Source organism: Portunus trituberculatus, chromosome 23 (assembly GCF_017591435.1).
Source record: "Portunus trituberculatus isolate SZX2019 chromosome 23, ASM1759143v1, whole genome shotgun sequence".
Taxonomy (NCBI): Eukaryota; Metazoa; Arthropoda; class Malacostraca; order Decapoda; family Portunidae; genus Portunus; species Portunus trituberculatus.
Genome location: NC_059277.1, coordinates 16,204,018 through 16,219,308, shown reverse-complemented (window position 1 = coordinate 16,219,308; position 15,291 = coordinate 16,204,018). Strand labels below are relative to the sequence as shown.

At 41.5% G+C, this 15,291-nt stretch overlaps 1 protein-coding gene across 1 annotated transcript in view; it reads right to left on the bottom strand.

The window, feature by feature from the left end:
* LOC123507730 (serine protease nudel-like) overlaps positions 1-15,291 on the bottom strand; it is a 165,825-nt gene that overhangs the window by 109,698 nt on the left and 40,836 nt on the right. The window contains 3 exon segments of the mRNA XM_045260891.1: positions 8,012-8,145; positions 9,678-9,993; positions 10,409-10,577. Coding sequence (XP_045116826.1) covers positions 8,012-8,145; positions 9,678-9,993; positions 10,409-10,577 — 619 coding nt within the window.

Below are 15,291 nucleotides of genomic sequence, written 5' to 3'. Positions count from 1 at the left end.
TTTTGGACCATTTTTTCATATTATTCAAAGCCAGCAAGGCAGATGGTTCAGGGTTCAGTTACAGTAACCTCAATGCTGCTAGGTCAGCTATTTCTGCAGTGGCAAAAATCAATGGCATCCCTGCTGGTCAGAATGAGCTTGTTTGTTTGTTTATAAAATCAGCAGCAAAACAACACTCCAAATTACCTAGGAATAACTTTACATGGGATCCTTATGTTTTCTTACGTACGTTTGATACTTGGGGACACAACAATCAATTATCTCTTTCATGGTTAGCCAAAAAAGTGGCAGGTTTGCTTCTCATTCTATCTGGCCAAAGGTTTGCTTGGATATCAGGAATATGGCACTTACTGAGGATGATGTCATTTTTAAAATTGGAGATCCACTTTAAAACATCTAATGTCAGACATCATGTTCAGAACATAGGTTTCAAGGCATTTCCACTGAACAAAAATTTATGTATTGTTGATGCTATTACCACATATTTACAACTAACGGAAAAATTAAGGATCACGTCAGATCAGTCTAAACTGTTATTAACAACCAGAAAGCCCTCTGGCCTCGCATCCAAAGCCACAATTACTAAATGGATCAAAGATCTCATGAAGGAGTCTGGGATCAGTGAGGATGTTTTTAAGACATATTCAGTAAGGTCTGCATCCACTTCTAAGGCTTTTCAATCAGGCATGGCCTGGGAAAGGTTAAAAAAAGGCAATTGGCTGGAGACGGAAGTCTACTTTTACCAAACATTACAACAAAAGCATTTTGCCTGTGGGAACATTTGGAGAGACTATTTGAAATTCATATTAAGGCGACAGATAAGGGGCTGTTTTGTTAAGGCGGTGTCACACTAGCACTTTTTCCATCTACTTTTTCCGTCATTTTTCAGAAAATTGACAATATTTTGGCTGCGGCCTGTCACACACAAACGGTGTTTCGTCGTCACTTTGTTGTCACTTCCCGCCAAGTGCCAACACAATGTAAACACAAACATGGAGGCCACGCTGCGGCAAAGATACGCTGCTCTGAACGTAATACTGTGTATTACGAAACTTAGACGAGCTAAACAAGCCAAAAAGCGTGCATGGATGCGTTCATGGTTAGTGGTAGAACCAATGCACGTAGAAGCAGGTTGAGGAGACGTGGCAAGTCTTGTGGTCTTGGTCTTGGTATGAAAACAAAGGCGGAAAATTTGCAGACGGAAACGATCCCTATCGTCTGACACATTCATGCGATAAGTTCATGCGGAACGTTGAAAAATCGACGGAAATCGCATTAATTGATGGAAAAAGTGCTAGTGTGACACCGCCTTTAAGCTCCTTCTATATCCTTGTAGGATTATACAGGTGTTAGACTTTGCTTTTGTATGCCTTTTTCTGGATGTATGTATTTGTCTATTTGTTTTTGGGTATTTTTTGTGCTCGCTGTTTAGCGAGTTTTGCTATCACCATGGCCTCCACTAACCCCTACTACTCAGGAACATCAATAGACGTTCATCACGCAAGACTTGGGGCACGTCGATCGACGTTTGGGCATTTTGGGCTATATTTTGGCTATTTTCTTCCCGTTTTCTTTACTTGTGAGTTGGCAACACTCATTGGGAGTAAACATGTGCTATAGGTCAGTGTGTCACCAACTTCCACGATGGATGGTGAGAGCGAAAGTGATTCCACGGTGTCCGATTCTGTCACCTCTCCCACGCACCTTACTGCTACACCTCGGGTCTCTCGTCATGTTGCAGTGAGACAACTTTTGAATAAGAGTGGTATCGAAAGGGCATTGGAATTAACAGTTTCTACAATAATAGAAAGTGAAGATAGCGATGTTCTTGGCTCTGATACGGGTATAGGAGGTTCAACCACCGAGGGGGAGAACATTTTACCACCGTCACCAGAGAGAGAGAGAGAGAGAGAGAGAGAGAGAGAGAGAGAGAGAGAGAGAGAGAGAGAGAGAGAGAGAGAGAGAGAGAGAGAGAGAGAGAGAGAGAGAGAGAGAGAGAGAGAGAGAGAGAGAGAGAGAGAGAGGATACAAGGGGCCCGTTTTCTATCGCTGTAGCCAAGGCCTCTGGCGCCGATCGAACGCAAGGCCACGTACACCGATTATACCACCTCATTCAACCTGTGATATTTTGGTAACCATAGCATCTAGAGACTTCTGGTTTTTTGCATTGCAAAGAGAAAGAGTTGCTTGTGGGCAGAACACCATTTGTACTCACTCATTTCTTGAATTTCCAATTGTAATCAGTATGTAAATAGAGGCTATCTTGTGCGTTTCTCGCCAAACTTCCCGAGTTAGAGCGAGTGAAAAACTAAACGTCCCCAAGTTTTATGGGCTAGTGGTTCGGGGGGTGCTGATTCTCATGAAGGTGGTGATGTTGCAGCTGTAAATGGGGACTTTGGGGGGACAAAAGACTGATTGGTATTTTCCCTATTCAAAGTAGTATTCAAATTTGGCGAAATTCCAATTTATTGATGGTTTCAGCAGACTAATAGGATCGCTAAATGTGGGGGATTACTGTACACACTCACCATATCTTTTCAAAGCACTTGTTTGGGCATAAGCATGAGGCACCAATAGAACGGGCATCAACCTGCCGTTTTATAGTCACGCTTATGTAGCTCTCCCCAGTCTCTTTGTTTCTTTGCTACAGTCTTCTTCCACAGCTCGGGCTTGGCCACACGTTTACGGAAGGTCGAAGGGGCTTCCCCCTCCACACTGCTATCACTATCACTCATCATCGATGTATATAATCCACGTAAATCCACAATAACATGGGGAAAAAAGAAAGAGTAATCCGGTACGTAAGTTTAAAGGGAGGCACTGAGCGCGATTGCGAGGCAACATGGGCCGGCTGAGCTGTGATTGGACGGTACGGGGGGGTGTGTGCCGGCCGCACTCTGCTATTGCCTGCCAGTTCCGCCCTTCTGGCGTTCCAGGCCAAACCTAGTCAGTACTTTCTCACACGTATAAACAAAGGATTTTAAACCCTCGTACAGGCTTCATAGAGACTGATTTTGCCTAGGAAATCTCACCATTGGTTAAGTTGGGGCCTCTGGTGGCCACATCCATAACTAACTCAAAAAGTCCAGATTGTCAGTTACGCCCCTCTGGCATAACATGCCTCATAAGTCCAACCCTCTCATGATCCTATCCATGAACCGCTGGAAGGTCTGGGCCACGTTGCAAAGACCAAAGTTCATGAAGTGGCATTCAAACAACCTGAAGGGCATAATCACCACAGTCTTTGGAACATCACCCTACACCACAGGAATCTGATGGGACACCCGCAGGAGGTCAATCTTGAAGAAAATCAACTTGCCATGGAGCTCAGTGTGAAAATCCAGCACATGAGGGATGGGGTACTTGTCAAGGCGGCTCATGGCATTGAGGACCCCCTCTATCCTGGGACTTGGGCACCATGTGTAGTGGCGATGCCCAGTTGCTGTCAGACAGGTGCACAATGCCTTCCTCCAGCTTGTGCTCAAACTCCTTGCGCGCAGCGTGAAGGCATTCCGGGGACAGTCGCTGGGGCTGAGTGAATCACGAAGGACCAGCTGTGACGATAAAGTGATGCACCCTGTGCTGGACACGAGGCGGGGCAGACAGACTGTAGCGAAGTTAGGAGAGGAAACCTCTGGAGGAGGGCCTCAAACTGCGTCGCCTGACATGGGGTGGTGAGGAGCAGCATTGGTTGTGTGCAAGGCTCTGCATGGAAAATGGTGGCTGAGGGCTTGTGCAGGAGGCATCTGCAGCATGGATCCACCAGAAGGTTGTGAGCAGTGAGAAAATTCATCCCCAGGATTGCCTGCTCCATGCCCACCACAACAAAGGCCCAGGGGAAATGGTTGCCAGGAAAGAGGATCACGTTATGTGTCTAAGTCCCATATGTGCAATTGGGGTGTGATTAATGGCCAGGCCATACACTCTGCAGGGTTGGGGGTGGTGATTGCTGTCGGCTGCCAGAACCACACTCACCTCTGCCCCGGAATCCACCAGGAAATGGGCCCTGGAGCAAATGTCTCTCACTCAGAGAAGTGGGCGCTGGCTGGGAGGAAGCCACTCTGGGTGCTGGGGTGACAAGGACAGCAAGGTGGAGCCAGAAGAGGCAGGAGTGAAAGTCCCAAAGTGAGGGTGGCTTGCCAGCAGGAACAGGGATGAGGCAGGAGTAGGTTGGCAGGGAGCCAGCGGCAAGGACAAAGCACAGCCCCCTGTAGGCTGCAGAGGAGAAGGCAGCCAGTATGAATGGCTTATGCCCATGGCCAAATGCCCGACTGAAGGTAGGGTATGGGTGCAGCCCACAGATGGGTGGGTGGCGCAGTGGCCAGGCCACCAGTGGAGTTGACAGGGCCCGGCTGCCATGGGACTGCCAATCTGGTGGTGGAAACAACTCATGGATGACAGTAGGCCACCCATGGGAGTGTCATGGCTGCTCATGGAACATGGATGGAGACAGAGCAGGTTTCGTGGGATCCGGGGCAGGCTGCACGGCTGGTAGGGACGCAGTGGAGACAGGGTGGCAGGGCAGTGAGCCAGGGCAGTAAGCCAGAGCAGAGAGCAGGAGGAGAGGCAGGGACAGCCAATGGTGTTAGCAGCCCCTGCCTGCCCCATTCCTCTGGTGGAGCCAAGCAAATAGCAGTCGGCAGCTACACGCCCTATCCCCAAAATGCCTGTGGTAAAAACAGACCTCCGTGTCCCTTGAGGTAGGAGAACGGGCGTTGATAGCCTCCAGGCGCTGCAGGGACATGTCTACCAAAGCAAGGCAGGCCTCGGTGGTCATGACAGGCCCTAGTGGCCACTGCCACCTGAAACTTGAGAACTTGGAGAGCGAGTGATTCCGCTGATGGGTGTGGCTAGTCTGTCAGGGTTGTGGCAATGATGCCGCACAGGCAGGCACTCTGTCCATGAGGGGCACATATTCCTCCATGGAGAGGGCCTGTGGAAGTGGCATAGCAGTGGTGAGCATGGGATCAGGCAGATGTCCACGCCTAGGTTCGAATCCCACCACATACCACTTTGAAGCTATGTTATTTGTCGAGTGGTTTAAAGTTACCTACATGTCACCATGATACCCAAGTTTTAGGTGATTACACCAAAGATATGCTTGGATGGTGATATGGGCCCTAATATGGATACCACTATTAATAAAATTGCCGCTTGTGTATGTGTACTGAAGTTGTGGTGCTGACTGGTGGATGAGGTGGCCAGATTCTAGGGCCGTGACCTCACGTAGCAGCGTCAGGTTGACATCTCCCAACTTCACACCTGCATCGGATTAGTGGAGTGACTATGCTAATCCAAGGAGGTCACTACTGTAGTGTTAATATAGATATAGTGTCAAGGAAATGACACCAAAGATTACACTTTGTACGTATTTTGAGTAACCTTTGTGTAGATAAAGTGATAATCAGCCTGTTTTATAAATACCCACTAGAATCACTTTAAAACTTTTCAATCACTGTCTGGTATGGAAAGCTTACCTGTAAAGATAAAAACAAGCTGTGAAGGATTGTTGAAAAGGCAGGAAAACTAGGTGTAGATACCATATCATTAGATAAGCTTTTATCTATCAAACAGGTACAATGAAACAAGTAGACAGGATTATAAAAGATGTAACTCATCTGCTACATAATTGTTATACATATCTAAGATCTGGTAAAAGGTTAACTCTGCCCATGCAACACAATGACAGGCACAGAAAGTCATTTGTACCTAAAAGCATTCTTCTCTTCAACCACCTATCATCACTATAACTTTTAGGTCAAATAGCCATAATAACTGCATGTGATAGTCTGTGATAAAGGTAGAAATAACTTATCATTGCATGTATAAGAGAGAAAATTAACCATTTATATGAACAGCCCAAGTAACATTTTTAAGTGTTTTTATTGCTCTTTAGCCAAAATGAATTTCATATTGTATACAAAATTTAATGTATTACGATTTGATGAATAAAATATTTCTATCTTTATCTTAAAAGCTTTGATGTTAACAGACATGAATCTAATAGAATTGTGTGTATATATATATATATATATATATATATATATATATATATATATATATATATATATATATATATATATATATATATATATATATATATTATATATATATATCTACATACATACATACATACACACACACACACACACACTCGACCTTTGTTTATCCAGACCTTGCCTATCAGGATTTTGGTTAATCCAGGAGTGCCCAGTTAATGATTTAATAATCTGAGTCCAGACTGCCAACAAATGAGTTCAAACAATGCATGCCTTGCACAATTCAAGAAACAGCCAATAGATGGTGGCACCACTGTGGCAGGTGGTTGTGAACAAGTCTGCCTGATGCTAGTGAACACTGTGTATTGTCCAGTATCAATAAGCAAGTTTGTGCATTTTTCAGTACCTCAGAACCCTTAAATTATGTCTCCCAAGGGTGTCAGGTATAAGTGAGTGGCCCTAGTTGTGACTTAAAAGATGGAATTAATAATAAATCAGAGAATGAAGCTACTGTTTTGAGTGTTTGTGAGGAGTATATTATGGCTAAGCAAACTGTGTCAGACACTAATAAATCAAAAGAAAAACTGGTAGAATATTCTGTAAATACTCTGAGGATGCATCATTAAGTAAAAGTGGTAATAGTGCATCAAAGAAAAATGTAAGGAGTGGAAAAGATGCTGCATTAGATAGTGCCTATATGAAGAGGTAGGTATGTGCAGCAGCTAGGAAGCTGACATAGAAATTGATGTAAAGAATTTCAGGCAGAATAATGGGTGGCTGTGGCAATTCCCCAATCAAAATGGACTTTTTAATGCTAATGTGCAGGGTGAAGCTGGCGATGTGGACACACCCAGCATCGCATGACATTGCTGCATGTTGTGGTTGTATTCACTGTACTTCATGTGTATGAATTTTTCTTTCGTGCACTCAGGTATTAACGTATGTATACTCCAGTTTCTAAGGTCTTTTTTATGGTCAAAACTAGGGGTCAACTTATGGGATAGATACAAAATAGTAACCTTCAAATATACTTGCACCAGTAACTTCGGCATACCAGACAACTGCTACTAAACTTGGCCTAAGGGGTGTGTTTAGACGTTATTCTAATAAGACACGGTAAAAACCAGAAACTGCTACTCATGAGGACTCCACATACTGACGCTCTATAACAAGTAGGAAGAATAATATACCTACACAATAATGTAGTTTATTACTATAGAACATTTTATTGATACCAAAATCTAAAAAAATATGATAGTTTCACAATGAAATGATCATGGTTGATTGCTCTGTGCTGCCACCTAGTGAGGCCATTCCAGTAGACCAGCTTTTAAGTGCAAAATTTTATTTATCATTTTGTTTTTAAATATTTCAGATTATTTTAAGCATCATATTTTTAGCTTTTGTTTCAATAAAATATTCTTTAGTAATAAACTACAGTATTTATTTAGGTATGTTGTTGTTCCTACTTACTACGGAGTGTAAGTCTTCTGCACAACATCATGGTTGTCTCCCTGAACCAGAAGTCCTATCTGGTCTCCCTGAGTCCCTTGCCTATGAAATATTCACATCACCCTTGAACATATTCTTTTTGAGAATAGCTGCAGTACCCATGAATAGCAGTTACTAGTTTCGTTTCTTTTGTTCTAACATTTGAAGTGAGACTGTAGGTGGTTGGACACTTCCCATTAGAGTTTTAAAAGTAAATATTCATCTGATATAGTGGTGAAACAGATGAGTAGAGAAAAAAAAAATAAAAACTGACAGCTTCTTTAAGTTTGAATGCTTGAAGTTGGTGGTGTTTTCAGGTAACAAACATATGGATGAAGAACAGGTTATAGATATTTTGTTAACCTAAGAAAAAATTAGCAATTCAGAACTTGTAACCAAATCAAAAGTCGAATTATGGTCATATAATTTTCATATTGACCATTCATTCTTATTCAGAGTCATATATTTAAGTTAAGCACCAAATGAAACTGACTGTCTAATGTCATGTTCCTTTAGCTTACCTGACACCAAACATGCAAGTGTTGGAGGTAATGAGCCAGCGAGGGTGGACCAGCGTGGCACCACACCGGTACTCTCCTTTCACATAAACACTTGCTGCCCAGGGGGACCCACCAAACATCCACACTGGGGTTACCTTGTTAGATGAGAAAAAACTGTATGAATAGATAGAGAAAAAGTACAAAGCTCAGTGCATTAATATCATAAAATATAAAAAAAGTAATAAAAAAAGGGGGTAAAGATGGAAATGCAAAATAAATAGTTCTAGCAATGGGGAGTTTTCAGAAATAATCCACCAAATGTCACTACTGTTCCATGTCCCCTACTGACACGAGACAAAATAGTGTTGAGTTAACCCTTAACGTACGGTGGTCGTTTCAGGACGATTGTAGTGTTGCGTGTGGAGAGGTGTTGATTGTTCTGGGAATCATGATTTTTCTGTGCTAAATGCCTGAATCTCTCCCCATCACTATTGGTCCTGGGGCAAGTGAAGGTATCTGGCAACTTTTCTCACTCACCTCCTCGAGCCTTGAGACATATGTTCCCACACAATAGGTCATCTTTTCCCATTTTGAGGCAAAATCTGGCAACCACCGTGACCCCGAAGGAGGAAACGGTAATCCGAGTGATGTTATGTCAGTGTTACTCAGTAGTGACATTGAGGACAGTGATGAAAATGAAAACAGTGATCTTTTTATTGAGACAAAAGAAAGTGAAGACTCCAATAGTGATTCTGATAGTGATTTGGGAGACAGAGACCAACCCTCACAGCAACGTTCATAAACCTCACGTACTTCCCTCAAGCAACGCGCTGGTGTGTGTCACCCATGGTTGCCTCTACAGGATTGTGCTTGTCGGCAAAGTCATGTGAATCCCATTGCCAATAAGAGTTGCCAAGTTCAAATTCTTACAGAAATCTACAATACTTGTAATATGTGGTTTCTTTTTCTTTTCCAGTTTTGCACATCATTTCATATATCTGAGTCTGGATTTTCAAAACATGAAAGTGCTAAAGTTCATATACTCTTACATCAAATTCAAATACCTGAAAGGGGGGGTGAGAGAGAGAGAGAGAGAGAGAGAGAGAGAGAGAGAGAGAGAGAGAGAGAGAGAGAGAGAGAGAGAGAGAGAGAGAGAGAGAGAGAGAGAGAGAGAGTTATTGGAACTTTGGGGGAGGGTATTTCTTAGCGGCGGGTTCTGCCACAGGTTCAGGGAGAATTTTTTGATATGCAACAACTTTGCTCTCAGAGGTCATAACATGTTTAAAACTACATTGTTGTATTCAGAATGACAAAGAGAAATATGCTTTTATAATGAAAAGAATCTTTCAGCATTTTTGACAGGTGTGATTTTTCCCCCGCTGTAACAGATGGAAAGTAAATCAGTTCCCAAAATTTTAAGGGTTAAATGCCAGATGGATACAGATGCGTAGAATATTGATTATTATGATACTGTTGACATTCTGTATCTACTTTTAAATAGCCTGTATGGATAATTTTAGGAGAAGATAGTCAGAACAAATATTTCTTTGTGATTATCTTGTGATACTGCATTGCTATCTTAAATACAGCACATTACAAGTCTAAAATCTATTGATTTGGACAACGAAAAAGGTAAAAACTTTGAGTGTACTAACATTCATCTATTTATTTCACAACATCAAATTACCTTGGTAAAGAAGTAGAGAGGGACTTTTCCACACTTCTGCTCACCACAGCTGAACACCACCTGACGACACACATCCTTTCTACCACCAATACCTACAGGAACCTCTTCCAATATATCCATCGCCACATAGCCTTCCACTGTGGAGCTGAATGATTCTACCAGGCCTGTGGATCGTATTTCTCTGTGACTTCTGTCAGTTCTATTGAAGTTATTCACAGGAGTGAAAGCAAGTTTTGAGCGTGGGGTGTGGTGGTTCTGAGGGCTTGATGGAGTGATGTACAAAGAGTCCTCAACATAATACAAGTCATCCAGAGTCCTGCACAAATAGTCTGAATTAGTTACGATTCTTCGTTTTAAATAAATATTTAGACAATCTAGTTTAGCATTTAAAAATTATTGCTTTAATTATTTACAATCCAGGTGACAAGCAATTTTCAAATAATAGCTATATATTCTCTCTCTCTCTCTCTCTCTCTCAATACACTCATGGCCATGTACATTACCTTCCCTGCTATGTCCTCTCCTACATTCACCACCACAACATACAGTATACTCCCACAATTATTTTCCCATGTTCTCTTCCTTCTGCATTAACACTATAATTTTTCTAATCTTATTGATCATAAGTTTGACAATCAATTAGTCAACTTGTCCTATAGTTACTCTTGCACACATATCTCTTCTATAATTGTAATTTTCTACTTCTTTCCAGCAGTATGCCATGTACTCACTCATAGCCAAGAAAGTTGCACACCCTATGACCAAGCTCCTCTTTCAGAGTATCAACACAGATGGTGTCCCAAATGCCATCTACCCGCAGCACCAGTCGCCCCTCTTTCTGCGATGTTAGTTCCCCAAATTGGTCCCTCTCTGGTTCTGTATGAACGTTGATTAAGGCAACTGAAAGGAAAAAGATGAACTAATGGTTTTCAATGTTAGTGGCAGCTACAGTATTAGCACGTAAAATTTCATGTTTGAGAAGAAACTTTAATATATTGTTAATGAACATCATCAATACCAGCTACAAAGAAAAGTAAAATCAAGAAAATTGTATTTTCTTCTGAATGCAAATCTCATTCATCAGATAGGAAAACGTCATTATTGAAAAATATGTTACTAATAAAAACGGTTAAAATTAGTCTTTCACCATACTCTCACTTCACGATGACACCATTTTTCTGAGGTAGTTTTCAACCATTTTGAATGAGTCTGCACTTCATTTCCATCACAAGCCAGTACTTTCTGTTTCCCTTGATTCCCTAAAAACACTATTCCCCAGAAAGTCCTGTGTTAAGATTAAAATCTTTTAAAAATTAGAAAACAGACAAATGTTCCAAAAGAATAAAGTTTGGCTACTACAGAGTACCACAACATTAACAGTCCAAAATCTTGACTGTTACTGCTGTGGAGAGCACTTGCCAACCTATTCAAACTTAGCTATTCAAAACTAACCTAACCCTAACTTTAACCTAATCAAACATAACCTAACCTAGCTAATATAACCTAACAGATGCGACAAGCACCACTGATATATCCTCCTCAGAACAAATTACTGTGACAGGAAGAAAAGTTTTTAGTATATTTATGCATATACTGTTGAAAGCAATCTAGCAGCACATTATACAAACAGAACACTGCTGCAAAAGCAGTGTCATCCTCAAGTTCTGGCCAATGCGGGCTGGGCAACTAAGGTTATGTTTAACCTTCCTTGCATTCTTCAGTGGGTTTTCTTGCTGTCACCAGAAACATATCACAATTTTCCATAGATGGTGGCCAAAAGCCCTTGCTGTTACTTGCTATAAATCCTAACTGTCAGATGGCATCAAGTCAGGGTTCCAATCAGCTGATATCCAGAAACAAGCAAAGGAGAGCTCTGGATACTCAAGTAGCAAATATCATAGGTAGGGAAGAATGGGACGAGAGAAAAGAGGGGGAAGACAGAGGGATCAGAACAATTCTAGGACTGACAGGAAACAAAGTCAATGATTGTAGAATAGTGAACCACATGAAAATATTTTTAGTCGAAAGCTGGTCAATAAGGAACCAACTTTGCAGACAGTGAAAGAAGGAGAGAGACCTAAAAAGCGATTCTAAGTGGAACAGGTCCAAAGAAGAAGAAGAAGAAGAAGAAGTAGGAGCACTCCCTTCTTGTTTTTTTTTTTTTTCATGATGGGTTTTAAGGCTGAAGAGGTGGTGTGTCTTGATAAGGTCTCTGGTCAACTGATGGTGTATGTGTTGATGAGGTCTGTGGTGTGCTAGTAGTGAATTTTGGCTGGTAGGTTAGGGGGTCAATAGTTACACATTATTTCTTGGACACGCCAGTGAAAATGACGAATCATCACCACCAAGGTAAATTATTTAATCTGTTGTATGTATTTATTTCCTTGTGTCTGATGCAGTACTAGTTGTGAGTGTGAGTTTAGCAAGAGAGTTAAACACCTCTCACAGTTTTACTAGATAGGATAGAATCAAAAGCTTTTTCATTTTAACAACTCCCTTCCTCTGAATGATAGTCTTCAGCCTCTTTTCATCACTGGAATGTTGCATCTCTTGCTATCTTCTACCACCATTTTCATGCCAACTGCTCTTTTGATCTTGCTAACTGCATGCCTACCCTCCTCCTGCAGATTAGGTGCACAAGGCTTTATTCCTCCTCTCATCCCTACTCTGTCCAACTCTAATGCAAGGGTTAACCAGTACTCTCTAGTAAATTCTGGAACTCCCTACCTGCTTCTATATTTCCAACTTCCTATGGCTTGATTTCATTTAAGCACTTCACTCCAGGCAGTTCCCAGCACCATATCCAGGCTGGGAGGTGGTAGGGGGATAACTGACTCAGTGGCATCTCTCTCTCTCTCTCTCTCTCTCTCTCTCTCTCTCTCTCTCTCTCTCTCTCTCTCTCTCCAGGCAGTTCCCAGCACCATATCCAGGCTGGGAGGTGGTAGGGGATACTTAACTCAGAGGCAGCTCTCTCTCTCTCTCTCTCTCTCTCTCTCTCTCTCTCTCTCTCTATGGAAATAAGAATGGTAATAGTAAATGATTTTTCATACTAGGTATGTACAAATGATAATAGTAAATGATTTTTCATACTAGGTATGTACATTATGAAATAAACCTCACACAAATTTTAGTAAAAAAACTGTCGTTTGCCTGCTCTTAGCCATTTTCTGAAGATGACACAAAAAATGTTAATTCTCAGGGTAAGCAAATATATTAGTTTCACACACACACAAAAAAAAAAAAAAAAAAAAAAAAAAAAAAAAAAAAAAAAAACTGTCAGAAAGATGCATTGATACTTATCCTGGTATAGGCAAATCTTACACCTTTATAATAACAGGGAAAGTCAAGCGAGCCATATTATATCATATAAAACCTACACTCTGAAAATTCTCACACAGTATCTGGGAAAGAAATCACATCTTAATGGAACGCAGCCATGATGCAATGTGTGCATCCTTGGATATATATAAGTGCTTTAAGGACACAAAATACAAGTCCTCATGTTGAAGGGTTCAGAGAAAGGTTTCAAAACATTTGTGCTTTTTTTTGGATAATTCAATTGGACCTGCAAAAGAGATCTGGCAACTAAGTGGGCCTTTTTTTTTTATATTATTTCATATTGCCCTTGGCTGGTTTTCCCCTCTTACATAAGAAAAAAAGTTTAGTGAGCATCACAGAGATTAGCCTATGGAAGGTCTCAACTTTGCACATTAGACACAGGGTGAATTTTAGAGACAAAATTTTGGGAAAAGGTCTGTCCTATATACTGTTAAATAGAGTAACTTTATTTAACTAAATTAAACTAATCAAACCAAAGCAAACTAGCCTAACCTAACTACCAACACTAAAAAATTAATATGAAGTTGTTATCTTATTTCTCTTGGTAAAATCTGGTGATGCAATGATAATGTTTGAGGCATATACATACTACCCATTCAGACATCTTCCACAGACTGATTTAAATCCAATCGCTTCTCTCCATAATCCATTCTGATTGGCTAGATTTATTATGAATTATTTTCATTGGTCAATGGCTGCATGGTCAATAAAAGAATCAATCACTGTGATTGATTTCACACATGTGCAACTAATGCAACAATACGCACACATGAACTAACACATCTAACGCTGTTCCTCACTGTCTGTCAGTGCATCACATGCACAGATGTCACAGTGCATAAGCTTGTTTCCCCCAGAAAATGGCAAATCTTTAAAAATTGTTGTCAAAGCTATAAACAATTTGCGAGGGGTAGGTATAGGTTCAAATTACTAAGAATGAGAAGTTAACCCCTTCGGCACCAATCGCCTTAGGCGTGAGACTCGCCTCTATACCGCCCGCATAATCGCTCACTAAACTTGCTCATATTTGTCACTTTCATTCATTTTTATTGTATAAGTGCACTGTACATATGAATATAAATGGTTTCCACATAATACACACTATAATAACAAATAATAATAATCATAATAATAATGATAATAATAATAATAATTATGAAAAAACTCTATAGTATGAGGTGTTCCCTCTCTCAAAAAAAGACTGCTGTACAGTATTCACCACAGTGCTGTAGAGTAGAGGTCAGGTATAAGCTGTCAGGTCACAGGTTACTGTGACATGACTTGGGTGACGGACGTGATTTTGGCGGTGCACGTGACTTGGAAGAGGAACCTGATTTGGACTTGGGCGATGGACCTGACTTTTCACTCTGACTGCCTGTGTGATATTCAGTGAAGTGTGACAGCGAACAAAGGCCTGGTTCACCAGGACACCCAGGACAATAGTATACGGTGTCCTTTCTCTTGCTTGAATCTTTGTAGCACACACGGCACATTTTCTGCTTCTTCGGCTGATGACGCACCCAGGCATGTAGAAGTTCTTCCTTCTTTTTCTTGGGTGGCTATTGATGACTTCCTGACTTCTGTTGCTGGTGTAAAATCTTCGCACCCATGGTGCCCTGTTTGGTTGCGGTACACAATGAAGGAGTTCAGGAGAGTGCGGAATATGAAATGAATTCCCACTTTTTTTTAACCAAGCAAGACTTTTTCTTTCGCTTGCATATGGCTCAAGTAGCTGGTCAGCCATATCCACGCTGCCCATGAGACTGTTGTACCAGTCGATGTGCAGGGACTTGTTGTAAAACAGTCTTGTCTCCAAAATATGTCTTGGCCTTCTCAACCATACCAGCAGTGTAGAGAGTTAACATTACTGTGACCTCCTTTTTATCTTGATATTTCACCAGGAGAGTGTTGTCCTTCCGTGCAAATACAGCCTGATGCTTCTCTAACTTTTCCTCCATCATTCGCTTGGGAGGTCCTCTGCAGCACAGTTCCTTGGACAAAAATGGCGTGGAAGCAGGAGCACAGAGCACGATAATCCTACTCAGACTAACCGGCACTACGTTACGTCACTCTTGGTTCACGCCACCCCATCGTGACGTGTCGTAATGTATCACTCACTGATTTGCTGCTGTCACAGAGTAGGCAGAGCCTAGACCATCCTAGTTGCTAATACCACCATGCCAGATACCAAACAAGGCAGCCAAACTGTTTTAAACTTTTATTCCAAATGTATCCCGTACCAGTGTACATGATGGTATGTAGTACCATACCTCCC